The following is a 27,237-nucleotide window of genomic DNA, read 5'->3' as shown; positions in this document are numbered from 1 at the left end:
TACTCGATCACTCATTTATTTGTGAACAAATCACACACATTCGCGTTGTGTTTAAAACTCGTTGAGCATCCAGAAGTCCCGAGTCCAGATGTTGATCTCTTCTGGACGGTCTGAGTGTCTCTGGTGCGCGGAGGGAAGACTCTATTAAAGCTCCCTGTGCCTGTTTATTTGAGGTGATAAAACGGGCCCATCAGCAGTAATCTCCATCGATACGCGCCACAGGCAGATGAGGGATGGGGGGGACAAGCCACAATTAATTGCTGTATAGTTTTGTGGAAGAGAGTGGATCACGCATCGATCCTCTCCATCGGCCTCTATTCATCATCCCATCGCGGTGTATGGGAGTCTCCCGGGCTCAGGAACTCACTGTTTTATCTACATTTGGGCCTCCCCCTCCACCAACACCATAACCACCACCGACACCTCCATATTTCACATCGCGAACGCGCTTTAAGAAGGTGGCCTACAATATCAGAAACTCGTAGTTTTTAAAAGCGTGCGTTTATTTACGATTTAAAGTTCATGCGCTAAATGATTTAGGATTAAAAACCTGCGCTTTCATTTAAGCAATTTATATTTCAAATTATGCTTCAGTTATTTGTAAATATTTAATTGGGTAGCATTTTTATTAGTTTACTTACTATTAGCGATATTAGGATTGTAAGATCTTTAGCATTTATGTAAATGTAATTAATTTAAATCAGCGCATGCTGAATTTTAATAAATGAAACATTAAGGTCATTTTTTGTTCAGTATAGATTTTTCGGAGGAGGTGATGGTTAGAGTAAACCTGACACATTTACACATACTGTGAAAAAGAATGTGGAAAATAAAATCTAAATCAGTCATGTGATTTATTATCTGGAATAAGATATGTGTTATCACAATACAAACAGTACAACAACCAAAGAAGAGAACAAATCCAAAGCATATACACTATTAAACATTGAAAATATTTAGTTTCATTCACATGTGTTGAATTGAATTATAGATGCTTGTATAACAGCAATAATAAATATTTAGGTTCATTCACATGTGTTGAATTGAATTATAGATGCTTGTTTAACAGCAATAATAACAGCAAACATATTTAATAGTTAAGCATGTGCTCATCATGATTTTTTTGTTATGTTACCAATATTCAATAATAAGACTAAGAATAAGGTGGCTTGTCTGCCCCCAATAATAATAATAATAATAATAATAATAATACCTGATTGTCCCACCACACTTTTGTAGTTTGTAGATTACATACTTTGTATCTTGAAAAAATCTATATAAAACAATTCTATGGAAAAGAAAAATAAAAAATTTTGAAGACTTGCTTTTCGATTGCGATTCAGTTGAGGGAGTCAGGATCGCAGTGGTCAGTAGCGTGCAGGGGTCCCATCTGGGTGGTGGGGTAAATAACAAGCCTCTCTCTCTGCATTGTCCCCCAGGTTGTGACATGTGTGCGGACAACCGGAACGGGGAGTGCCCCATGCATGGGCCCCTGCACTCCCTGCGGCGGCTGGTTGGGACCAGCAGCGCATCAGCCACCGTGCCTCCTCCAGAGGTTCCTGAGTGGCTGCGGGACCTGCCCCGAGAGGTCTGCCTCTGCACCAGCACTGTCCCCGGCTTGGGCTATGGGATCTGTGCTGCCCAGCGCATCCCTCAGGGCACCTGGATCGGCCCGTTTCAGGGTGTCCCTTTACTGCTGGACAAGGTGCAGTCCGGAGCGGTGAGGAACACAAGACACCTATGGGAGGTGAGTGTGTCTCTGTTTTGTCCCAACTTTTTTGATGCCTAAAAGTTGTGATGGATTGTCTCATTGACGAAAACTTTTCATTAAATTTGGGGAAATTTTGAAAAAACTTAACATTAAAAATTACATTTGCATGCAAACAGCATGATGTGTGTCCACTCTATGGAGGGGAGGTGATGGATGAGAAAATCTCACACACTGAGAGATAAAGGTCACACCCCTCAGAGATGACCAGCCGTTTCACTTGAGCTGATGAGTGAGCAAGTGAGAAAGAGAGAGAGAGACAGAAAAAGAGAAAGAGAGAGTGAGAAAGTGAACAGGCTGAGAGTGAATTGCCATTTAGCTAAGAATCCAGAACTGTGGTTTAGCTGAGACATAAACTATGCTCCCTCAGGCACGTTTAAAAGTTATCCCTTCTGTGATTCTCTAATTATAGACATGGACAAATACAAATTTAGGCTTCTTGTATGGCATGCAGCCACTTTATGTGTGGACTGGACTGATCTCTAAGACTACAGTATAAATCAATGCAAGCTGAAAATGTTACTTCAGGGGTCTGCTTTCGAGGTGCCTGCAGGCGCAGTTGGTTCTCTTAGAAAGAGAAGTTCTTGTGAGAAGTGTTATTGGTGTGCAGTGGCTCTCACCATCCAAATACAGGTTGCCATTGTGGAGGCCCCCACAGACAGAAGAGAACACTATTACTTGTTATATATGTTCTGTGTGACGCCATTTTAAACACTTGCTCGGCCAGAGAGGACCGTAAAAATTCCAGTGGCTTAAACAGAACTGAGGTGGATGAGGGAAAAGAAGTGAAGCCAATAGCCAGAGCTGCACCAACTAAGGAGGCTTGTCTCCTCTGGGGGCGTGTAAAGTGTTGAACTATCTTATCTGTGTTGATAAAGTGCAAAATACAGACATTTTAGCCCAGAATCGCCCTGTGTTGTACACCACTGGAAGTCTGCTGGCTGTGCATTTTTGGCCACGGAGCTGTAAAGGGACGGTGTGTAACTGTTGGAACATCTTCTGGAATGTCTCAGTGATCACTTTTAATGGAGAATTAATCACAAGCTAATCTTGGCAATGAATACAAGAAGATGTCATGCTCAGCAATGTTGCCTCTTTCTCAGTAGCTCTCTGGACGAATATTTCTTGAGTTAAGTCACCTGTTCTTTTAATAGTAGAGCGAAATACTGTACTCTGATTACTGTAGTTTGACAGAAATGTCATGTTTCTCGGTGACGTTGAAAAGTCGTATATGAGTTTGACTATTTCTTTCTTTCTTTCTTTCTTTTTTAAACTTGTCAGTGGGCTTTTGTTCAGATAACCCTCATCGATTAACCCAGAGACTGCACACAGGTTTTTTTATACTCACCTTAGCCCTAGATTGTTACTAAGTGTTTACAAAAAAATATACATAATTCATCTTATTCATTTTCTTATTATGATATTTTAAGTCATTTTCTTGAACATTTTTGAAATACATTATTGGGCATTGTGCGGTAAAGTAGATGAGGTGGGCATGTTGCAGAATCAATACATCTGCTACATTTGCTTATCTATTGATTATTAGCTGATTAATCCTATGAAATCCTGCTGCATTTCAGTATTTTCAAGTATTGTAATTTCAAATAAATAAATATCAATATATATTGATCCTCTGTAGGCACTTAAAGGTTTACTGAATGGATTGATTGCATTCAGCAGAACCATATAAGAACAATAAGGGGACTAAAAGCTTGTAATAACTTAAATTAATTCTGTTAAGTATTGATGAAGACTTTTAAAATAATTTTTAAAAGCACTGTCTATTTTCTCTAATTTTAGAATAATTAATACAAAAATCTAGATTTTTGTGTACATCAATATGTTTACTTAGTCAGATCCTAAGCTTTTCTAGAGGATGGTTTGTACTACTTGTAGTAACAGTATCTAGTTGGGTTAATTATTGCTTCTCTATGGTACATCTGTTGCTTGTGGTGGTGACGTTCTATGCGCTAGCTTTGGACGCTGAGGAGAAATACGGATCTAAACCTTTGGTACTTCTGACCAGGTTAAAAATATATAAAATATACTTACATTCTTGACACTTTTTTTTCCTATATTTATGTTGATTTGTATTTATTCTAATGTTATATAGTATTATATACATCAAATGTAATTTAAAATATTTGTAAGTTGTCTTTTTACAGTTTTATATTCCTTGCGTCTCCAACTTAGAGCAGACAATTAACATTAAGACTTAACATAAAAAATTGGGGTTCATAATATGGTTTTCCACTAAAAACATGTTTCTCCAAAATGTGACTTTACATGAGAAGGAATTATTTTTTTAATGGAAGTTATTGAAAAACAAGCGTTTATTCCAAGTAATTTCATCATGTTCACTATACACATTTGTCTGTTTATCCAGAATTATTAATACAGTGTACAGAACAGCTACAGGGTTCAACCGATGGTGAAAAATAGGAACAAATAATGGAGTCACAGTAAATATGAAGATAACTATTTTTGTTTGGATGACATATTATCCTAGAAAATATTGTGATAAATTCTATTATTGTAATGTATTGTAGTTGAATAGTTGTCACTAATATATTCAAATTATAGAAGTATAATAATGCAATGTACACTATTTTTAAAAGCAGTGAGCTTTTAATACTGAAAAACGTTAAGACTTAAAAAAAAAGTAAAATATAAATAAAAGAAAAACACTGTTTTTAAAGTAAGGTGACATGTCGGCTTGTTCATGTTGATGGGCTCTTCTTGCTTAGTAAAAACATGGATGATATTAAGATAAACAAAAATGATACAAATTAAGTCGTGTCCATATATTGTATGTTTGATAATGTAATAACCATGACAGGCCTAATGTTAACTAATTTGTTGTTGAATCAGAATAATATAATACAATTATCTTGTGAATACATTTGAATTGAGACTTGTTTAAATGATTGCATATTGCATATATATATTTTTTGTTTTATTTTTTGTAATACACACTACATAGGCCTACAGCACCTCTACTCCCTGCTGAGACTGCAAATGCTAACTTTGCAATAAGCGTGACCTAAATTTAATTGTGTAGCCAGAAGACAAAGCCTCAGACCTGTGCCCATTTCTTACAATGCTGTATTGTTTGTTTTATTTTTTATTAATTTCTGCTATTATATACTTATATTATTTAAAACCAAGACTTGCTGCTCTCACAGAGCTCCTCATAGAAACGTTCCATAGACTTGCTCACTTGGAATTTCCACCTGATGGCTGAAATACTTCTGGCCAAGGAACATTATACACAGTGCTTTTGGAACATATCATTGATATTGCACACAATCGTTAATGTTTATCATCTATAAATCCCATTACGGTCGTTATTTGCCCTCGTTTCGTGGTCACTGTCCCTGATATAAATATCTTTGTATTGACTTGCGCTATGCTATGCTAGTAGGATTCGTCCACTAAGTACGCAGGGTTGTTAGCAATGTTGTCAAATGTATTTGCAGTAGGTATGATGGGTTAAGGCGAGGGGCTTTGGAAGAACGATGTGACAATTCATTCTGGTTTAAGTGCTAAATACTGTACCTGTGTTATTATTACCCAGTGAAAACAGTATTACACCTCATACACAGTGTGGCACGTTTGAGCTATAACATAACTCATGGTGTTTGGCTTTCTTTGCTGGTAAATGTGGTTGTCAAATTCCAGTAGCTTCCAGTACAGCAATACTACAATACAGTTTCAGTTTTTTCTGTCTGAAAAAAATTTCATATCAAACAACAAACTCAATATTTTTTTTATTTGAACAGATCCTAGTACGTGATCTTTTGACCTTTGAGGGAACTGTGTGTGTATATATATGTGTGTGTGTGTTTAGTAAGGGTTAAATACTGTATGAAATTATATCATATAGAGCTGGGCAGTATAACCGTATTTTATTGTATCAGGATTAATTTGTTACTGTGATACATGATGCACATCTTTAAATATAACATTATTATTTTTGTTTTATTTTTATTTACCCTTATTCAACCAGGGAGATCACATTGAGATAAAAATGCATGGATTAAATATGGATTTTATCAGTGCTTAAAAACACAGTGAAGAACTGCCCACTTCATTACAGGAAGTATAATTAGTCGTATTTAATTGTGTTAATTGAATGCAGCACATTATGAATAAACATCAACAATATTTACATGACTGTATTATTTCATTAGATTTTTCACAATGATGTGTATTATATAATATTCTTTGCAATATTTTCCAGCCCTAATATCATATTTGTATTTAATATAAAGCACATTACGTTTTATTTTATTTTTTATATTTACAGTAAATCCTAATCAAAGTTTCTTGAAATAAGAGTTCTGACAATGATACAATGGTAACACTTTACAATCAGGGAACATCAATTAACAATAGTTAATTAACAGTGGTTAAGTAATGTCTAAACTAATTATTAATTAAAATACACTAGTTAAGACATTATTTAGCATTTGCAATGCAAATAAAATGTAATAAAACAATGTTGTAATGAGTAATAGTATTTTAACTAGTGCCAAATAATAACTGGTTGAGATATTCCGTTGTGTGTGCTGTTAATTAGTGTCCCCTTATTTTAATGGGTTATCAATGCAATATAAAATATAAAATATAAAATAGTGAGTGTATTTAGACTTAAATAGACTGGAGATTCAGTGTAGATTAGTTAGATAAAGTCAGGTGCTGAGGGGCAAGCTGATAGGAATAATAATATTTATCCGCAGTGACAAGAGGGTCCAGGCTTTGCCCTTACTTGAATGAGCTATCACTGTGTGAACATGATAGACCACAGTGATATCATCCCTCAGGCAGGCACCGCTGGGTGTTCTAGAGTAATAATAAAGTGCCTAGGCCACAGGCCAGGATAATTATTTTTATTTTCTGCGTGCCAGAATGGGGGTGACTTGTTTAACGCTGGTTCACTGACACAGAAAGCGCCATAATTTGTCATTTAAGTTATTTTACGCTCCATTTCCCGCTTGATCCAGGACTCTGTTGTGTGAGAAAGCATCTTGATGGCGGAGCAATTTTATTTGAAATGTATCAGGCACGAAAAGATAAACACCGGGCTTTTAGAGGGACGTTTTTTCTCGCCATTAGATCCAATAGTGGCAAAATAGGTGCTGAAAGCAGTTTCATTTGGAAGTAAAACATGTTGGTATGTATACTCAAGCACATATTTCTGCCCCTATTGGGTTTATAATTTCTCTCGCAGCATTTTTAGCACATTTATTTTTAATCCACCTAAACCGGAGATGAGATTATGTATCACCAGCACGGTGTACACCGTGTTTAGATGTGAATCTCGTTTTTTATGGACGGTTGTTTTTATTTTAAGGTTTGTGTAGTCTGTTCCTTTACCAGCTTCGTCTACGACTCAAGCGTTACAATTACGGCTTGAAGCATTACCGCCTAAAAATTTTTTGTTCCAGTATATCTTTTGCACCTAATTTAGGAAAATGTCAGTACATCAACATATTTGCAATGGACAAGTGAACTCACCATGATTTCATTCATACTGTATACAGCCACTCAGACAGGAAATATGCTGTGCTTTTTTGGGCTTTCGGTGAGGACAAATCAAAAAAAGCCCCTTTAATGCAGCCCATTTTTTTCTTCTGACTGCAGTCTTTCCACGGAAGAAAATTTGTTTATGTTTTCTGTCAGTGTGTTTTGTGCTATTTTAATGTTAGCATTACACTTGATTGTCTAGGCAGCATTACGTCATTTTATATCTTTTGCATCATTAAAAGTGTAGGTTGAGCAGTGGCATGCTGATAAGACTAAAAAAAGGTATTAAGTACACTTTATGCAGGTCACGCACAGTCAGGTTTAGAGGATAAAGTTGTGGTTTTACTTAGCCTGGTCAGTAATTAAATTAACTGACAAATGAAACTTTTTTACATATAAAAAAGGGGCCACACAGTTTTTTCTATATCTTAATTACCAGAGAATTACTGTTTAGTATGGCTGTATACCATATTTTATCATTATTGTGGAATCTTAAAAAAGGCTGCAGTAACATCGTGAATAACAGCACACATGCAGCAACAGAGGGAGCTCTGCATACTGTAGACTGTGCTCATGTCACATAACTGGACTGGAGACAGAGTGAGGTAGACTGAGCAAGAAAGATAGAGGTAGAGTGAGGTAGAGGTACTTTATTCACAGGATGCTGCCCACAGTACGCTGTGGGTTGGTTTAAACACTGAGGTGTTAAAAAACTCCAGCAGCATGGCTGCTGTGTCTGATCCAGTAATACTAGAACAACACACCTTAACTCCCCCTTTAACACCCTGCCTGTGTCACTGTGTGCTGACAGTGCTGAGAAATGACCCATCACCCAAATAATAGCTGCTCTGGAAAGTAGTCCTATAGGCTCAGTGTATACTGTATACTGTGTAGCCCTGACAACATGGTTACATGGGCCAGTGGGAGAAAGCCAAAAGCAAACGTCTACCAGAAAGTGTTTTAATAAGGAGATAATAGCGCGGCACTATCGCCTGCTGCAACGCAGACACACCGCATCCCTGCGCAGACCAGTCATTTACATGCCCTGAGCCTGCTTAGCCGATGGCCGCTAAGTGTTTCCTCAGATAAGGCACCCCAGTTCCATTACCCAAAGTGTTCCAGACTCGTGACTCGCGCTGACCTCTTCAGTGTTCCCTGTGCCACTGAGACTGAGGTTCTCTCAGCTCAGCGCCTAATGGCTGGAGGGCCCTGATTTACTCACCATAATAAGGGCAGGAGGTCAAGCGACTGTTGGCGGGGCCTGGTTTAGTCTCTCTTTGCCTCTCTTACACTCTTACTCTCTCTCTCTTTTGCTCGCTCTCTCTTTGGCCCTAGCCATCGATGAGCAGCTGTTCAAGGACGATTTACAGCAGTTGGTCAGTGACAGGGTCCAATCAGCGTGCCGTAAATGTCGGGCCGAAGAGATTGAGCAGTAAGTAAGGCAGTGACAGGACACCACCAGGCCCGATCAATGGCTGGAAGGTATTGAGACCTGTACTATCCTCATTTTCTCCTTTCTGTTTTCTTCTGCAAGGAGTAAAAGTAAACACAGGGGCATTTAGAACAGTTTGAGATGTTTTACTAGACATTGATGTGGTCCATGCAACAAAATATTCAAAGAGTTTAATTTTTTTAAGCTTTGTTTTTTTTTGTTTTTTGTGCCTTTTTTCTGTTCCTGGTTTCCCAGTTCTATGATGCCGTATTGCATTGCACCAGAAACAAGCTGGATGTCATTATCCTTTTTCTGCTACTTCTTCCATCCCTACAGCAATTCCCATATGGGCTTTTGATTAAAATCCACTATGTTATTCTTTGTGTCTCTCACTGTTAAGCATTGATCATAACCCACACTGTTATACACACAAAGCCACATTTCACTTAAGACTTTACTTAAGACTTCCAAAACATTACCACTAACATAACCACGCAGGAAGGAGATTTATAAATTAGGCAATTTCCCTGATTATTGCAATCATGACCAAATTGATCGCTCCACCAAGCTATAGAGAGATTGCAGCAAAGCTATTGACACGGTTCACCTCTGTAATAAACCGGCCCCGCTCCATAAAGCGAGATGTCATTACACCGGAGGTTGTTTAGCATGTAGAGACATCCCAAGGTCAGATATGTTCAGAAATTAATAATGTAGCAGACATCGCCTATTGACACCGAGGGGCTGCGTGAGAGGGGACCATTTAATGAACAGGATTATTATATGGTGAATGTTGGGCCTTAAGGAACGTATGATTAAGTGTTTTTTTTTCTTTTTCCTTTTTTCTTTGTTTAGCATCGTTTTGTTCTGTGTGGACTACAGCTGCTTACTGGGAATAATTTACTGTATCAAGATGATCCACACTGATACAAAGGTTGTGATTCAATATATTGCAATATATTGCAATTACGTCTGTCAAATAAAAAAAAGATCATATTTGAATAAAAGCAAATTATTACGCACTCAGAGCAGTGGGCGCTAATGACAGAATACAGCTATCTAGTAGGCGGGGTTTAATCACAACACAAAATCACTCTCTGATTCCAATTTTAAAAATCAATAAAATAGATTTAAAAAACAATACTGTGTTTTTGAAATTTACTACAATATTTTACAAAACAAAATATTGTGATACAATATCAATAGCAATATTTTTTATACAACTAGTGTGAAATTTTTCTATGAGGTTGATTTTAATGAATTCATTTTATATGAATTACTGTTTTAATGTGATTTACAAAATAAGGGAATCAAGTTTGTACATCTTTACAGATAAAGTTTTATGGTGCCTGCATGGTTTTGATAAATAGGTACCACTTTAAAATAAGGCTCCTTTATAAAGGGTTTATAAATTAAATGTATAAAGGAGTTTATTAATGGTTATTAATTAGGTTATAAACCATTAATAAGCAGTTACAACACATTAATAGGAAGTGCGACAGTGGCCTGCAGGGTACCAAATAGTGATTCCACTTTCATTTGTACTGTTAAACCTTAGATCTTACTAGATGCTTATCTTACTCTCTTTTATAAACATTTCCGTTAATAACTCTATAATAAAAAACTATAATAACATATTATATGACTAAACTGACTTTCTTTATTAATTTACTAGATATGTTAATAAATAATTAATCATTGCCACTGTTGTTCTTTCTATTTATGTGTTTATTAAGTGCTTATTAATGTTTTTAAAGCATTTACAACTGAATTTATAACCATTAAAAAACTTCTTTATAAACTATTCATAAACCCTTTATAAAGGAGCCTTATTTTAAAGGGGTAACGATAAATGTAACGTTTGATAGCTATAAACAGTGGTAGTTTTCAGTTGTTATGCAACAACTAAAATATATATATTATAACTCCCCATTCCTATATGGGGAGTTATAAGGATCTTATAAGAAGCTGTTTATATAAATCACTAAAATTAATGTATTTGAAGATTTTATTTTTGTACAATATTGCCCAGGTGTCCTAGGTGAAGTTATGAATCTTATAAGATTTTTTATAATGATTTTTCACCAAGTATAACATTTATTAGTTTTTTATATAAAGTTGTTTTGTTTAATTTGTAAAAGTTGCTAAATTCTTCTTGACGTGTGATTAGAGTATGGCTGAGCTGGATCTGTATCAGAAGAAGAGGCAGGGCTTAAGATGACATAAATCGCTTTTATAGGCCGGTTACTGTAATTCTTACTTAGAGCTTAGAGCTATAACAAACCTGCCTCGCTCAGTGCATTAGAGCACAGTGACGCCTATCAATCAAAGTGGGTTTTCCACTGGAGTTTGTCGTAAATCACGGCTTCTTGGGGTCAGTGCTGGAGGAGTAAAGCCCCTGATTCTGAAGCCAACGCACTGTACAGTACACATAACCTCAGCAGCCTCTTCTTCTGCGCACAGAGAGCTTATGAGTAGTTTATAAAAGGATATTCATCATGTACACGTAAATTCATAATGCAATAGCAGACTGTTTTGACATCGTGATGGAACCCAGATGAACGTATCACATTCAATGGTGAAATACAATGCCTCGCACAAATAATCTTTTAATGCCATGAAGTAAGATCGCAACATAAACAACCCTCTGCACAAACATTTTTTTGTGAGTGAAACAATGTGTCTGCTTGAGTTACGTCGTCCAGCTGAACGCAGAGTGGGAAAAAGTAGGTCCAGAAACATCGAGAGCACCTTCCACACGCAGACAGATGGGAGGAGAAATGAGCACAGAGGGGTGAATAAATAGTGAATAAATAGAGGATACTCCTCTGTAAAGAGGAGTCATGTGTGTTTTTCCTCCCGTCAGGAAAAAATGTGTCCAGACGATGTGTTTGTTAATTTAAGTTTAGCTATATTTGATTTTTTTTATTTTATTAAAAGGTACAATTAATTTGTTTAACACCTAAACACCAGTTTCTTTCCTTCATCTTCTTAAATAAAAAGCAAAAAATATGAAGTTGAGAGGACAAAGTGCAAATGCGCCAGTTATGAAAACATAAATAAACAAACACATAAACCATCAAGAGACACCTAAATGATTTCAGCATGTTTCAAACAAGGAAAAGCTGCTGTAGGAATGAAGGGCCTTTTTTGAAACCAAAAGCTTCTTCTACAGGAATGGAGGTCAATCATTTAGACACAGTCTCATATTGAGTGTATTTCTTTATTTGTTGTATTTTTTTTACATTGTAGATACATATTAAAGACATCAAAACAGATTAAGACCAATTAAGAAAATCATATGGAATTACGTAGTAAAAAAAGTGTTTGTCCTCCACAATCCCCTGACCTAAATCTGATCAACTGATATGGTGATTTGAGGTGATTAGGATGAGCTGGAGCTTCAGTTTCGCAGCATGAAGGAAAAGCAGCATCTGTTGTTCAGCACCTCTAGGAACTCCTTCAGGATGCTGAGAAAACTATTCCAGGTGACTCTCCCTCATGAAGACACTGAGATTTAAATAGCAAGAGTGTGCAGATCTATCCTCAAAGATAAATGTGATATTTTAGAAGAGTCTACAGTATAAAACATATTTTGGTTTGTTCATAGAATAATTCTGCATTCTGTGGAGTTTTAATGCGTAAAATGCCTTATTATGTAAAAAATCATAAAAACACTGAATTAGAAGAGGTGTGTCCAAACGTTTGACTGGGTAGCATAGCAGGATGTTAATTGGTAATAGGACAGTGTGCTCATGGCATGATAACATTAATTATTGGAGTTATGTAGTCATTTAACCTTCCTCGATCCACAGTGTGGACACTGGGAATACTTCATAGAAGACATTATCAGCAACATTGGTAGTGGGTGGTAATGATCATGACTTTCAGCATCTGGCTAGATTTGTCCATGTGAACAGACAAACGACAAAAATTAGATACCATTTTTACATTACATACAGGAGACTCCAAATATCCCGCAGATCAAGGCAGCCTTCTTTAACTCCATGGGACATGGCAAAATTCATCAGACATGTCCCATGTATAATGCTAGTCCCATATACAGCTCTGGAAAAAAATAAGAGACCGCTTAAAAATTATGAGTTTTTTCATCTGGAATATAATCGAGAGGAAGATGGATGATCACAAGCCATCAAACCAAGCTGAACTGCTTAAATTCTTGCACCAGGAGTGGCATAAAGTTATCCAAAAGCAGTGTGTAAGACTGGTGAAGGAGAACATGCCAAGAACATTAAAACCGTGATTATAAACCAGGGTTATTCCACCAAACATTGATTTCTGATCTCTTAAAACTTTATAAATCTGAACTTGTAATCTTTGCATTATTTAAATTCTGAAAGCTCTGCATCTTTTTGGTTATTTCAGCCATTTCTCATTTTATGCAAATAAATGCTTTAAATGATAATATTTTTATTTGGTATTTGGGAGAAATGTTGTCCGTAGTTTATAGAATAAAACAACCATGTTCATTTTTACTCAAACATGTACCTGTAAATAGCAAAATCAGAGAAACTGATTCAGAAACAGAAGTGGTCTCTTAATTTTTTTTACATATATATATAATGAAACACTGTTAGGCTAGATCTAATGTGTAGTATTAAATAGACATTAGTGCAAAGATGTACATCAGATATATACATTAGATATTTTCAAGATGAAACACAAGGTGTGTAGACAATAAGTACAACACTGTTGGCGTCAAATCAACAATAATATATAATTAGTATGATTACTAAATCTTTATATTATTATAATTATTTGTATACGTATAGGAAGGTATCTTTGTTGGTGTTTCCGTCTAAACCTGATTTCCCAGTAGAAAAGTATTTAAAATATGTTTTCAGCATTCAGTGTCTGAGTGAGTGATTCTTCTCTGAAGACAAAAAAAAAGAAAGTCCAGCTATATATAACTGATGTTATGATGTGTTCCTCTATCTCCTCTTGATCTGGGCAAAGAAGCTGCTCTTCAGCAGGACACTCTGGAGCAGCTCCAGCATCAAAGGCCTGAGGACAGGCCTCCATAGGCCTGAGAAATGAATGGACTGTCAGGAGTTTTTCAAGTGGACCCATTTTTAATGTGCTTAGGTTCATGTGCACGCACGCATGTGTGTGTGTGTGAGAGAGAGAGAGAGAGAGAGAGAGAGAGAGAGTATGAGAGAGAGAGAGAGAGAGAGAGAGAGAGAGAGACAGTCGGATATTGTAGAGTATTGTAGGGTACTGTGGCCTGTTCTGTTTATCATCATGGCATGTTCTTTCTTTCACGCTGTGTGAAAACGGACTTCTTTGTTTGGTTCTGTTGGCAAACTTTTCTAATTTATCAGTAGCCTTTAATATATAAAATACATAAGAGATTATCATACATACTTGTGGCCAGTGTTATAACTCTAATTTAGATGTTATACTAATATATCGTCGCAGTCCTATGAAAAACACTTATCTCCATTTTTGTCGATTTTTAGTTTACGACATAATTTGATCAGCCAAACTGTCCCTTACACTGTGCCAAAATTTCTTGATAAATGGACCAATAGAAACTCTTCAAAATGACCTGAAATAAACTATTTTTACATTGACTTCCATTGAATGTTTAGAAGGTTTTTTCTCTCTCCTGTAAAGTTGCTGTTTTGGAGATAAGTGTTTTTCATTGGACAGCGATGATATGTACATTGTTTAGCCAATATGGTTGAAAACAAGAAAACATGCTGCTGTTAGGAACCCAAAGTGACACCACAACTTATAAATCAAGTGATTTATTATTAGAAATGCGTCAAACATCATCATCCTACTGGCAGGATTACTTTATAACCCTGTACATGAGCCCACACTTAAGTTCTTCTCCTTTACAACTGCAGTAATATCCTAACTAACATAAATTTCACAGGCCCTACAATAGAACCCTGTGGGATGCCACAAAATATGCTACACTCCAATTACTAAATTGTTGATAGTATTTTTTTTTTTGCATTATGATTATGATTAATAACAGCATATAGTATATTCCTAGAGTTCAAAATGGTAAGCAAACCTAACTGCATTCTTGTCTTCTATTTTTTGTATGTCCCTCATATGTCTCCAGTAATTTCTTTCACAAATCAAAGGTTTTTTTTGTGATTTTTTTTTGCCTTATTTACTGCAAATACTCAACTACAGCTGTCTGGGTGTCCAATCTTCCAAATATATCAGGTACAAAAATCTGCCCTCAGAACATTTTTTGGACAAATGTTCGTCCTCTTGTATTTCGGTTATGATATTTATCTGGAAAGAGCTAAACAACCCAGAAATAAAGCGTTTCTGTGGACGTTTTCGATAAAGCAGCTGGAAGGTTGGGCTCGGGTCTCGCGTAACAAACTGCTTCGCTGTAAGCAACGTCGAAGCATTCTATCATGCTGTCAGAGGCTGTGGAGGTTCACTAAAAAGCCATGAGGATAAGCAAGGGGAATGACTACAGACAAACTGGATGTCAGGGACTCAGTGGGGTCAAAGGGGTCTCCAAATCCCATTCTTTTAGCCGTGCTCCAGTGACAAGGCAGGGCATCTTCTGCTTCTGCGCTGGGAGACAGATGAATAGTGCTTTAGATAGAGAAGTTGAGATATGGCTGAAGAAATATCTATATATAGATGTATTTTCACCATTGTTTTGTTGGAAACGCTCCTCTGTATCAGTCTGGGAGGATGAGGGTGATATTTTTTCTGATGATGTATGTGAAGCCTGCCAGTTCTTAGTTTTACTTCTGGAAATATTGAGACAGTGTGGGTGCTTTGTTATTGTAAGGGCTGCACAATATCTAAAAAAAACAACATTTATTTGATATTTTTGACAAATAAAAATACAGGATTTTTTGCCAGAATTTAACGATTTATCATGTAATAAATTCTAACCACGCCCAAGCAGTCTGACACTATTTTTGCCTTTTTTTGGACTATTTCATTTTTTTATTCTGATTTATTACAATTTAAACTTTTTCAATTGTGATTTTATTATTATTATTATTATTATTATTATTATTATTATTATTATTATTATTATTATTATTATTTGCTCTATTTTTGCTTCTTCTTCTTCTTATTATTATTATTATTATTATTATTATAGTTATTTAATTTTAAATAATTTGTATTCTGTGTTTTTTAATATACACATTTTAGTTATATTTAAATTATATTTTAGTTATATTTACTTTAATTATATTTACTCTTCTAATCTAATTATTATAGTTTTCTACTGACAGTTTTATTGGTAGCCCTTTGGTTTTATTGTTTGTTTTTTTTGTTTGTTTGTTTTACTTTTTCCTAGTTGTATTTTTATGTATCATTTTTATTTTTTTAATTTAAGTCTTGTTTTCATAAATCTTAAATTTGTGCTTCATACTGTTATCAATCTCTTCTTCTGTACAATGCTCAGCTATACTGTAAATGAGGACCACTCTCAATATATTCCTCAATATAAGTATAAATTATTATTTTTTGATTATACATTAATAATGATCTCTGTGTTATGAACATTGGTACTGGGCAGATAAGTTATAACCTACCTGTGGTTGTTATTTAATTAATAAGACATTTATGCACGTCCAGTGATGTACAAATTGTGCATGTGCTCATTTTATTACAAATATTCAACACCATTTAGTGCAATTCTTTACAGAACTGTACTGTGTTTAGTGTAATGTTTGATTAGTCATGAAAATTATGTTTTTAGGACATTTTTAAAGTCCCTGGTGTGGTCTCTGTATATGGAGTTAAATTGGGCAAATGTTTATGCAGGTGTCTAGTCTGTGAAATCTTTCTTTTTTCACCTTTTTCTGAACCGTGTTGTTTTAAGGAGAAAAACTGCAAAGGAAAACCACGTTCAGATACACATGTTTGTTATCCCCAGAGAGTTTCAGCTATTTTAATACAGAATTTCTTTAATGGGTCTATTGAGGAACTTATCAAACATTTCTGTCTCTGTTTTTTTTTTACTCTCTGTCTCAGATCTACGACCAGGAGGGCACGTTACTGCACTTTATCGATGGCAATGAACCAAGCAAGTCGAGCTGGATGAGGTATATCCGCTGTGCCAGACACTGTGGGGAACAGAACATGACAGTTGTTCAGTACAGGTACAGTATTTTTTTTAATAATCCACCTAATTCAATTCATTGATTGGCTTTGATAAGCAATATGATGCATGAGCCCTGTACTGTGTGTGTCTACATGCTATTAAGGTGGTGATATTCTATATATAATGGTAACCAACCATTATTAACTGTTCACAATGACACTTTTCATTTTAAATGTACTTAACTAGTATTTATGTAGGTATGTAAGCACAGAGTTAAGTGTACGAAAGCAGCACTTTGGTTTCAATTAACTGCTAAGACCCTACTAGAGCATATAGCTCTATTTAGCTATACACTGAACTTAAGAAGGTACTTAAGCATGTAGTTACTTGAGTGTACTTAACCACTACTTGGGTTTTATTTCACTACTGAGACACTACAACAGCTTAGAGCTCCAAATAGTTATAGACTGTACTTAAACTGTACTTAAGCATGCAATTAAAGCGCCACTAGGTAGGACTGAGATTTTGTGCTCGTGGGCTCCCCCTACAGTTGCAGAGTGTAATAAATGTTTCAGGCGAATTAGTTCCTCTTTCTCGTTTTCTGGCTTTCACAGACCTATTCGGGCTCATTCCAGGTTCTGCCAGAGTGTCTGTTAGTTTGTAAAAAATGAACCAGTAGTCCTTGTAGAACTGTTAGAACTAAAGGTCGGAAAGCAGGTCGCAGTTATCGTGAGCGTTGGTCGCGGCCGCCTCGGAAAACTTATTATATAGAGTCTGGTTTGAGCTCGGAGGAACTCCGGCACAGACACAAGAGCACCGCTATTCCTCCTATTACACCTCAATGGAGTGCTGCAGTGAGTTTCAAGCTGTAATTTTACTTCTTTAAAAATATCAAAAATCAAGGAAATCCTACCTAGTGCTGCTTTAAGTGTACTTGGGCAGTTTTTTTGTTTTATTTTACTGCTACGACAGTGCAACAGTGTACAGCTCTAAACCGTTATTTCCTGTATTTAAGAATGTACGTAACGCTTTTCTTAAGTGTACTTAAACAGTTCTCTTGTTTAGTTTGATTAAGTGGGCACTTAAGTGTTCAGTTAAGTGTACTTAAGCAGCACTTTGATTTCATTTCCCTGTAAGACACTGCAACTGCTTAGAGTTCTAATAAATGTACTCTACATTTGTACTTAAGTGTATCTAAGCATTACTTTAGTTTCACTGGTAAAACAGTGCAAGAGCTGAGTGCTCTAAACATATATACACTGCAATTAAGTATGTAATCAAGTGTAATTAAGTGTATGTAAGCAGTAGACACTGTAGAGCGCTCAATAGGTATATAATGTATTTAAGTGTGCACATTTTTAACATGTGCATCATGACACTGCTGAGTGCTCCAAACATATAGTTTGGAGCACTTTGGAGCACTCAGCAAAAGTTAAATTTACTTGAGCAATACTGAAGTATGTACTTAAGTCTACTTAGGCAGTACTTTGGTTTCATTTTACTGCTAAGACACTGCAACCGTGTATCGCACTGTACTTAAGCAAGTACTTTAACTTGGAGTTAAGTGATCTTAAGCAGGAACTTTGCTTCATTTCACTGCTGAGACATTGAAACAGGTATGTTTATTGTATTTAAGTGTGAACTTGTAACATGTGCAGTACTGTGGTTTAATTTTAATGTGTGCACATAAGCATGTAATTTAGTGTATTTAAGCAGTACTTTGGTTTTATCTTCACTGCAACAACTTAGAGAGCTCTAAACAGGTTAACACTGTAGTTAAGCATGTACTTAAGTCTACTTAAGCAGTAATTAAGTTCCATTTGATTATTAAGACATTGCAACAACTTAGGTATACGATAAAAATAAATGTATAGTTAAGTGTACTTGAGCATTACTTGAGCATATACTTAAGTCTATTAGGCAGTACTTTAGTTTCATTTAATTGTTAAGACATTGCAACAGCTTACGTATACAATAAAAATAAATGTATAGTTAAAAGTTACATTTACTTGAGCAATACTTTAGCATGTACTTGAGTCTACTTAAGCATGTAATTTGGTTTCATTTTACTGCTAAGACACTGCAACAGCGTAGCGCACTGTACTTAAGCAAGTACTTTAGCTTGGAGTTAAGTGATCTTAAGCAGGAATTTTGCTTTATTTCATTGCTGAGATATTCAAACAGCTCTAAATAGCTATATATATTTTTTTATTTAAGTGGGGACTTAAAACATGTACAGTACTGTGTTTTTATTTTAATAAGTGCAACAACTTAGATAGCTCTAAACACGTTGACACTGTACTTAAGCAGTACTTATGTTTCATTTGATTATTAAGACATTGCAACAACTTAGGTATAAAATGTAAATAAATATATAGTTAAGTGTATTTGAGCAGTATTTAAGCATGTACGTAGGTTTACTTAAGCAGTACTATGGTTTCATTTTACTGCTAAGACACTTCAACAGCGTAGCACACTGTGCTTAAGCAAGTACTTTAGCTTGGAGTTAAGTGATCTTAAGCAGGCATTTTGCTTTATTTCACTGCTGAGATATTCAAACAGCTCTAAATAGCTATATATATATATTTTTTTAAGTGGGGACTAAGCAGTACTTAAGTTTCATTTGATTTAAAAGACATTGCAACAGCTTAGGTATACAATGTAAGTAAATGTATAGTTAAACGTTAAATTTACTTGAGCAGTAGTTAAGCATGTACTTAGGTCTACTTAAGCAATACTTTGGTTTCATTTGATTAAAAAGACATTGCAACAGCTTAAGTATACAATCCAAATAAATGTATAGTTAAATGTACTTAAGCAATACATAAGCAGTACTTTAGTTTTATTTGATTATTAAAACATTGCAACAACTTAGGTCTACAATGCAAATAAATGTGTAGTTAAGTGTACTTGAGCAGTAGTTAAGCATGTACTTGAGTCTACTTAAGCAGTACTTTAATTTCATTTGATTGTTAAGACATTGCAACAGCATAGATATACAATGTAAATAAAGGTATAGTTGAATTAAATGTACTTGAGCAATACTTAAGCAGTACTTTGGTTTTATTTCACCGCTAAGGCCCTGTAACAGCTTAAAGCTCTGAACAGATATACAGTATGGGCTTACAGTAGAGTTAAGGTTCTCGAGAGGTGAGACTTTTCTCACTTTCAGACCCCACTGTGTACACAAGTACTATCCATTAGGCCCAGGCCGTGCGTGGGGAGTTTTTCCGACCCTCGCACGCCGTACGGTGGGATGTCCTCTCCGTCAGCTGGATTGAGTTCCGCGTGTTATGATTTGCAATATCTAAATGGAATTCTCTTCAAAGCGGCTTGTGATTGATCGACCCCGAGCTGGCTGTTTTGTTTTGCTCTGACAATAATGTCCATTGGCATGTGCTTCACTTCGCTTGCACTGGGGACGCCCCGCCGTTGTCTTTATGAGTCATCCAACCACAATACTAAATACATGTCAGCGCGGGAAATGTTATCCAAGACGGAGGGGAAAAAATGGCCTTTGATGTGCTTGGCCGGTGCCGGGTTCTGTGCACATTTTGGATGTGACGGCAGCGTTGTAAGAGATGGTGTTCGTTTACACTCGTTCGCCCTCCTCTGAAAGTGTGCAAGACCACCCATCGCTCCGAAAACAGCCCTCTTTCAGCGGCCAACTGAGTCATTTAGTCCGAGTACATTTATTTGTGTGCTCCAGTGTTTATGTTAAGTGAAGCCAAACTGAGAGACGAACTGTTACAAGGGTATAAAGTACATGGTATAGTGTACTTTTTTTTCTCTCCTGGGTAATGAGATGTTTTTGATTTATGGGCTAGCCCCTTGTTTTATTTTGGTGTCATGGTGGAAAGAATTAATAAAATTCACAGACCTCAGCAGCTCTGCAGAGACCAAAGGATCTTGTTGCCAAATATTTGTAGTGCCCCCCATCCCAGTGCAGCAGAGCTCTACTGATGGACTCAAAAAACACGTGAGAATACATTCTGTGCGTATCACGGAGCGTCTGCCAACAGTAACATGACAGTAATTTGAAAGTCAAGGACTGATTAGGGGAGTATACACACTGAACATTATAGTGTGAGCGTGAGGCCTGTGTTAGTTTTAAAGTGTTAAATTGTTGTGACACACAGGCAAACATAATGCTGCGAATCTGTAAAAAAAGACCTGTTTTATAATTATTTTATAACATTTCTCTATTTTTTTCCTATAAATGTCAAGATGGATTAATTGTTTTAATGATTATCATAGCATGAGAAGAAAACTACCATTTTTTTATATTTTTGATCATCATTGTATTTTTAAGAATTCACAGAAATCACATATTCCCAAGTTAATCATTTTATATTTATTATTTGTATTCTCTGTCATTGGAAATTGCACCACAGTGAGAAATAGCATTTGATGTAAATGTGGTTGGCTTAGAGTTGATCATATATAAATATAAATAATTTTGATTACAAGCAGTGGGGCCCTGTTGTGCATCAATTATGCAGTAAGGAATTTTATTATGTGTATTACCGTTACTTATTGATATATTTAAAGTCAATCTTTTATTTGTACATAACTTTTTAAATGCTCAGTGTGTGTGTGTGTGTGTGACTATGAATCATTCAGGAGTGGATATTTTATTGCATTTATTTTAATTATTCTGTTATCTTTGTATTTTTTATACTGCTGTAAAATGTATGTAAATAATGCTAAATACTGAAAAAAGGAATATGTAAAATTGTATTTGTATTGAATTATATTGTACTATGTAAAATAAATAAACAATAAGTTCCCAAAATATTAATAATTTTGATTACATTAATATTTTACAACAACAGGGTGGACAGCTCAAGCTTTATCTCAGCTAAGTTTGGAGACAATATAAAAAAAAAATTAAGAAGAATTAATATGATTAATTGCTGAACATTCAACATGCTTCTCTAGTACCTTAAAAACAAAAATAAATCAGAGTGATAGTTGTGATGTCACTGATGTCACATGGTTACTTTCTTAAAGGAGCTGTATTATCCCAAGATGACATGGTGGAGAGGAAATTATTTGACAACTTTAAATATTGAATGAATAATTGGAATTGCTATACTGCTTAAAAAACAAAATCTAAACTTTAAGAAATTGTATATTTTTAGGCAGTTTTGCCATTTAGCCTAAAATAGCTAAAATAAATTAAATCAACATTTATTCAATGTATCCAGGCAGCAGACATGAAAAAAAAACCCTACATCAAAGAAAATAAAATGGATAAAAAGTACTTTAAATGAAAAAAAAAATGCATAAAAGTTGACTAAAACCTGTGATCATTTTTTCCATCAGATCGTGTATTTTCTACCGGGCCTGCATGGACATTCCACGAGGAACCGAGCTCCTTGTCTGGTACAATGACAGTTACACATCCTTCTTTGGCATCCCCCTGCAGTGCATCGCACAAGATGAAAACTGTAAGTCTCACCGTTCTGACAAGCAGACAGTGCTTCATTCACTAAACCACCACTGCTGTAAAACTGCACATACATGAGAGAATGCTATGTTACTGTAGATTCTTTGTCTATTCAAAATAGATAAGCATTTATAACTTTTAAAAACACATGATGGCATCTGGGAGGTGTTTATTGTATAATGATTAATAGAAGCTTTCAAGGATCAAGGATTTTATTGGGGCTGCACAATATAAAAAAACACATTGCAATACTTTTTTCTGATGTGTAGTATATTGTAGGAGTGTAGGAAATAGATTAAAAAATGCACTGTGTGATAGTGCTGTTTGGGTAACATATAAGTAGAAGTATGTAAGTTCCTAAAGTTTTTAAATGCCTTATTTTAGTATGTTTAATGCTCTCATAAACATCTTATTTTATGAAGTCACATACTTATACTTTCTAAATTGTTATGTATGTCACTATGTACTTTATTATAATTACTTTTTATGGAGGCTTATATAAGCACTATGTACAAAGTATATAATGTATACTAACAATATAAAACTTTGGAAAAAAATAAGAAACCACTGAATGATCACAAGCCATCAACCTAAGCTGAACTCATTAAATATTTTCACCAGGAGTGGCATAAAGTTATCAAAAAGCATTGTGTAAGACTGGTGGAGGAAAACATGCCAAAATGTACAAAAACTAAAATTGATTAAAAACCAGGCTTATTCCACCAAATATTGATTTCTGAACTCTTAAAACTTTACGAATATGATAATAATAGTCTTTGCATTATTTGAGGTCTGAAAGCTCTGCATCTTTTTTTGTTATTTCAGCCATTTCTCATTTTCTGCAAATAAATGCTCTAAATGACAATATTTTAATGTGGAATTTGGGTAAAATGTTGTCTGTAGTTTATAGAATAAAACAAACAATGATCATTTTACTCAAATATATATACATAGCAAAATCAGGTCTCTTATTTTTTTCAGAGCTGTATATATATTATATAACATTATATATAATGTAGATTATTGTGCATTATGAATACAGGATTCATAGGAAGTTTTTCAGAGTTTTGTCAACACAAAATATTGTGATAATATTTCTAGGTCCAGTTCATCCACACAGTCTTTAGTCTTTAGTCTTTCTCATATAAGAGACTTTGTGGTAGGTCAGTGGAGTTTACAGTAGTGGAAGTCATTTGAGTTTCTCTGTTTTTTTACCTGCCATATAAATCTTGCTTTGTATTTCAAATATGGATGTTGGAGATTAACAGTGTTGGTGCATTTTAGGTGAACTGTATTTTAGTCCCGCAGGAATTTGTGATGCATTCCGGAATGTTTTTGGATGGACTTTTGAGGCAATATTTTATTTTTTCCTACGTAAACCAGCATTTACCCCATACAGTTAGGTCTAGTGTTTGTTGAGCCCATTGGCCAGTGGAAGGCCTGGACATCTGACAGAGTCTGACAGTTTAGTGTTTATATGAGAGAGGTTTTATGACTTCAGTCTGGTTGCTGTTGTGTTTAGACAACTCGCCTTCCCTCCAAACTCTTCTCCAAAGTGTACAGTATCATTTGACAGATGCATCTCTGTAACTGAAAGGAAAAAGCACCACACAGTGCAGAATGCTGTTGCAAATGCTGGGCTGCACTACAGAAAAAAAATTAAGTATACAATTGGATATGAAATCATTCAATGAAAACCTTATATAAGTGTCAGTATTTATTCATAACACCAAAAAGAAATTATGCTCTATATTATTTATCTTCATTGGGTATCTATCTTTAATTGCAAAGTTTCTACAGTATATACCTGTTCCCTTCATGTGTTTTGAATATCAGTATTATATCTGGATAAGGTCAGACCACGTAAAATGCAAATATAAACACACCCAAGGCACATTTATAATGTATAGAAATCCAATCAATCAAGCTCTTTGCTACCTTACACCCCATCAACAGTCTATTTTCCTTGCGCCCACACCATCAGAGTTTAGGAATATATCTGTGGTCTGGAAGTGAGGTGTGTTCAGGTAAATTTCTGGTGTGTTTGTATTTTAGCGGCAGAAAACACAGGTGCTCCATTGACTGAAATGAACCTAGACAACAGTCAACAGTCAGAGTCCATTTCTATAGGTGCGCCCAGCACGCATACACCCCCCTCATTAAACAAAAACTCAACAAAAAACTGAATAAAGAATAAAATAACATTGCTGCTCCCTTAAATGAGCTGCTGATGTATCTTCACAGCATGAGCACGCAGGTCAGTATCCTTTGCTGAGACGCACAAAGTGCTGCGCTGTTAAGATACCAACGCGCCAAAGTCAGAGCTCATCTGGCACTTAAAGGGAATGACAGTTGACACATTGATTGGTTTATTTCATGTTACGCCCAAAACACACCCAGGATTAACTAAGAGAATTAGTACATGCTTATTATGTGTTCGAAGCCACTTAAATCCAGCTGCACGATCTGCAATTGACCAGTGATAGATTGCTGAAATAGGGCCCAGTATATTTTAAAAACACGCAGACTAGGTTATTGTGTGTTGAGTTTAAACTCTGACCACTAGATAGCGGAAGATAGATCTCTCTTTTCTGATTTAATGAAAGATGTCATTTTTTTATTTACTCAGATATAAAAAAAAAATATTTGAGTTGTCTATGTTTTATACTGACACTTTGCCTAAAACTTAAACAAAAAATTAACCAATCGTAACATCTCGCATATTTTACAGTGTTGTAATACATTAAATTGTTACCCCTGTATCATGATAAGTATTGTATCAATGAGTTCTTGCCAATACAAAGCCCTAATTAGAGACTTATTAGAGTAGTGTAAACACAACAGTTTTTCCAAGACACATTCTACAACCTAAACTCCTTCCACTACAACTGAAACACCTGTTATAATTGCTGCTCGACAAGTTAATTTGCACAGATTTTAGTCTGACTAAATAGAGACACATTTGACTACCAATTGTTAATGCATGTGGTTAAAATATGATAAGTATTTAGTGTAGATACTTGTATTATAAAGTGACCAGGTGTAAACAGGGTCTCAGGTTCATTAAACAGCTTTCAGATGAAATCTGTATAGTGTTTCTAAATGACAGTAACAAGACTTTTGAGTTAATTTAAAGCAATATTTCACTGATTTGGGGGATTTGGAGATTTGAAGACCTTTCTGGTGATAAAGTGTAATTGCTCTGTGCAACTTCTAGCTCGCCAGCTTTCTTCAGTTCTAATTCTGCATTTCTTTGGATCAGCGATTTGTGTAAATGAGTAGATGAAGATTTTGCTGTTCTGGTATCTCCATGTTTGCAGTAGCTCTTGTATCTGTCCCATTGATAGTGCCACAGTTGCTCAGGTAACCAGCAAAAGCTGTCAGAAAGACATTATACATGGCCAGAAAACTCCAGACCACTCTGTTTTTAACAATGAATATATTTGGCTTTGCAACAATTAAAATTATATTATAATGCAATGCAAAAAATAATGCATACGATATGATATGGCACAGCCCTAACTGAGATATTTAAAAAAAATGCAAGATTTTTATCAGATTTGTAAAAGTCAATGTCAATGATAGAATGTCATCACACTAAAAATGCAGTCCAAATATCTTTATATATCCAGGATTAAAGTAAAATAAATGATACTGAGCAGATATAATCTTTCTCTAGTAGCTATATAATAGGAAATGAGAATAGTGCGAATTTTTCAAAAAAGCAAAAAAGTAGTACCCTGATGTGATAATTAGGGGTGGGTGATATGGCACAATATTATGGGGTATAATATAATTTACAATATTCAAAAATGTTGGCGATATTATTGTGTACAATATAATATGGCACACTCCTACTCTCCATCTGGAATACTACTGCTTTCAGTTTAAAATAAATAATCCTAAACACTGCTGCTTAAAATGAGCCTTGATGTCACTTCTCAAACCACTTGGATTGGAGTTTGTTTGTTTAACTGTGTTCATTTTCAGTTGTGGGCGGTCAGCACTGTATTCTCGAGTGCATTGTCTTGGCTACTATCAGGTTATGGTGAAGATCTATATGTAAAAAGAAGAACAAAACAAACAAAACAAAGCAACAAACTGTTGCACAAAAAAGTGAGGCATTTCCTAAAATAGAATTGCGTAGTTCACAAAATAGTTTGAAGCTCAAAGTGGTCAACAATGACTTCTGTGTCTATAAATAAATACCCATGCAGCGCTGCCCTAGTTGCTCCTTTAACTTCAGTGCTAACTCTAATCACACTGCTTTACCTTGACGCTCTGCAGAAATCAACATCCTGCATTAAAACTCAATCCAGAGATACATAATTCATGTTTTATAGCATTGGATGCGTCTGCTTTATTAAATAAGAAAGGCCTAGCCGTTCTCCCACAGGTCTCATCTTACAGTTTGGTAATGTTATGTTTGTGTGCTCAGCGTGTTGCACTACAAAGAATGTGGAATGTGGTTTGTCTAAACTGGAGATAAACTGGCTCTGCCCTTTTATACATAAAGCTCTATATGAAACTACTGTCTGTAAAATAATTTGATAAATGTAGTTTTATTAAAACTACACATGAAGTCATGTCAGCTCCACTAATTGTAAAACAGACAATGGCAGTAAACCTGTCACAAAAAAAATAAAAATATGCTTAACATCTAAAAAATAGTAGTAAAAAGAGTCAAATTGCAAGATCAAGATTACCAGGAACAATAAGCGTTAAAAGATTAGACAAGGGGTCTAAGCGCTGCCACTATAATCAGGAGATCGCTGGTTTGAATCCTGTTCATGTAGCTTGTCATCGGCTACTGGAGCCCTGAGAGAGCACAATTGGCCTTGCTCCCTCTGGGTGGGTAGACGGCACAATCTCTCCCCTCATATCTTTCGCTCAGCACAAGGCGTGGATGACTTCCTGGTGTTGGGGCATTACTAGAGATAGGGGGAGTCCTAATGGGTGTGTTAGGGAACTGGTCGTATAAATTTGGGAGA

General features: G+C 35.5%; 1 protein-coding gene across 2 annotated transcripts in view; it reads left to right on the top strand.

Annotated features, from left to right (window-relative positions):
* Positions 1-27,237, top strand: part of prdm6 (PR domain containing 6) — a 43,493-nt gene that overhangs the window by 1,997 nt on the left and 14,259 nt on the right. For both annotated transcript variants that reach the window (XM_007260803.4, XM_022670394.2), the window contains exons 3-5: positions 1,440-1,747; positions 16,725-16,852; positions 22,123-22,247. In XM_007260803.4, coding sequence (XP_007260865.2) covers positions 1,440-1,747; positions 16,725-16,852; positions 22,123-22,247 — 561 coding nt within the window. The remainder of the gene's footprint in view (positions 1-1,439; positions 1,748-16,724; positions 16,853-22,122; positions 22,248-27,237) is intronic.

This window comes from Astyanax mexicanus, chromosome 12, assembly GCF_023375975.1.
Source record: "Astyanax mexicanus isolate ESR-SI-001 chromosome 12, AstMex3_surface, whole genome shotgun sequence".
Taxonomy (NCBI): domain Eukaryota; kingdom Metazoa; phylum Chordata; class Actinopteri; order Characiformes; family Acestrorhamphidae; genus Astyanax; species Astyanax mexicanus.
This window is presented reverse-complemented; position numbering and strand designations above follow the sequence as displayed.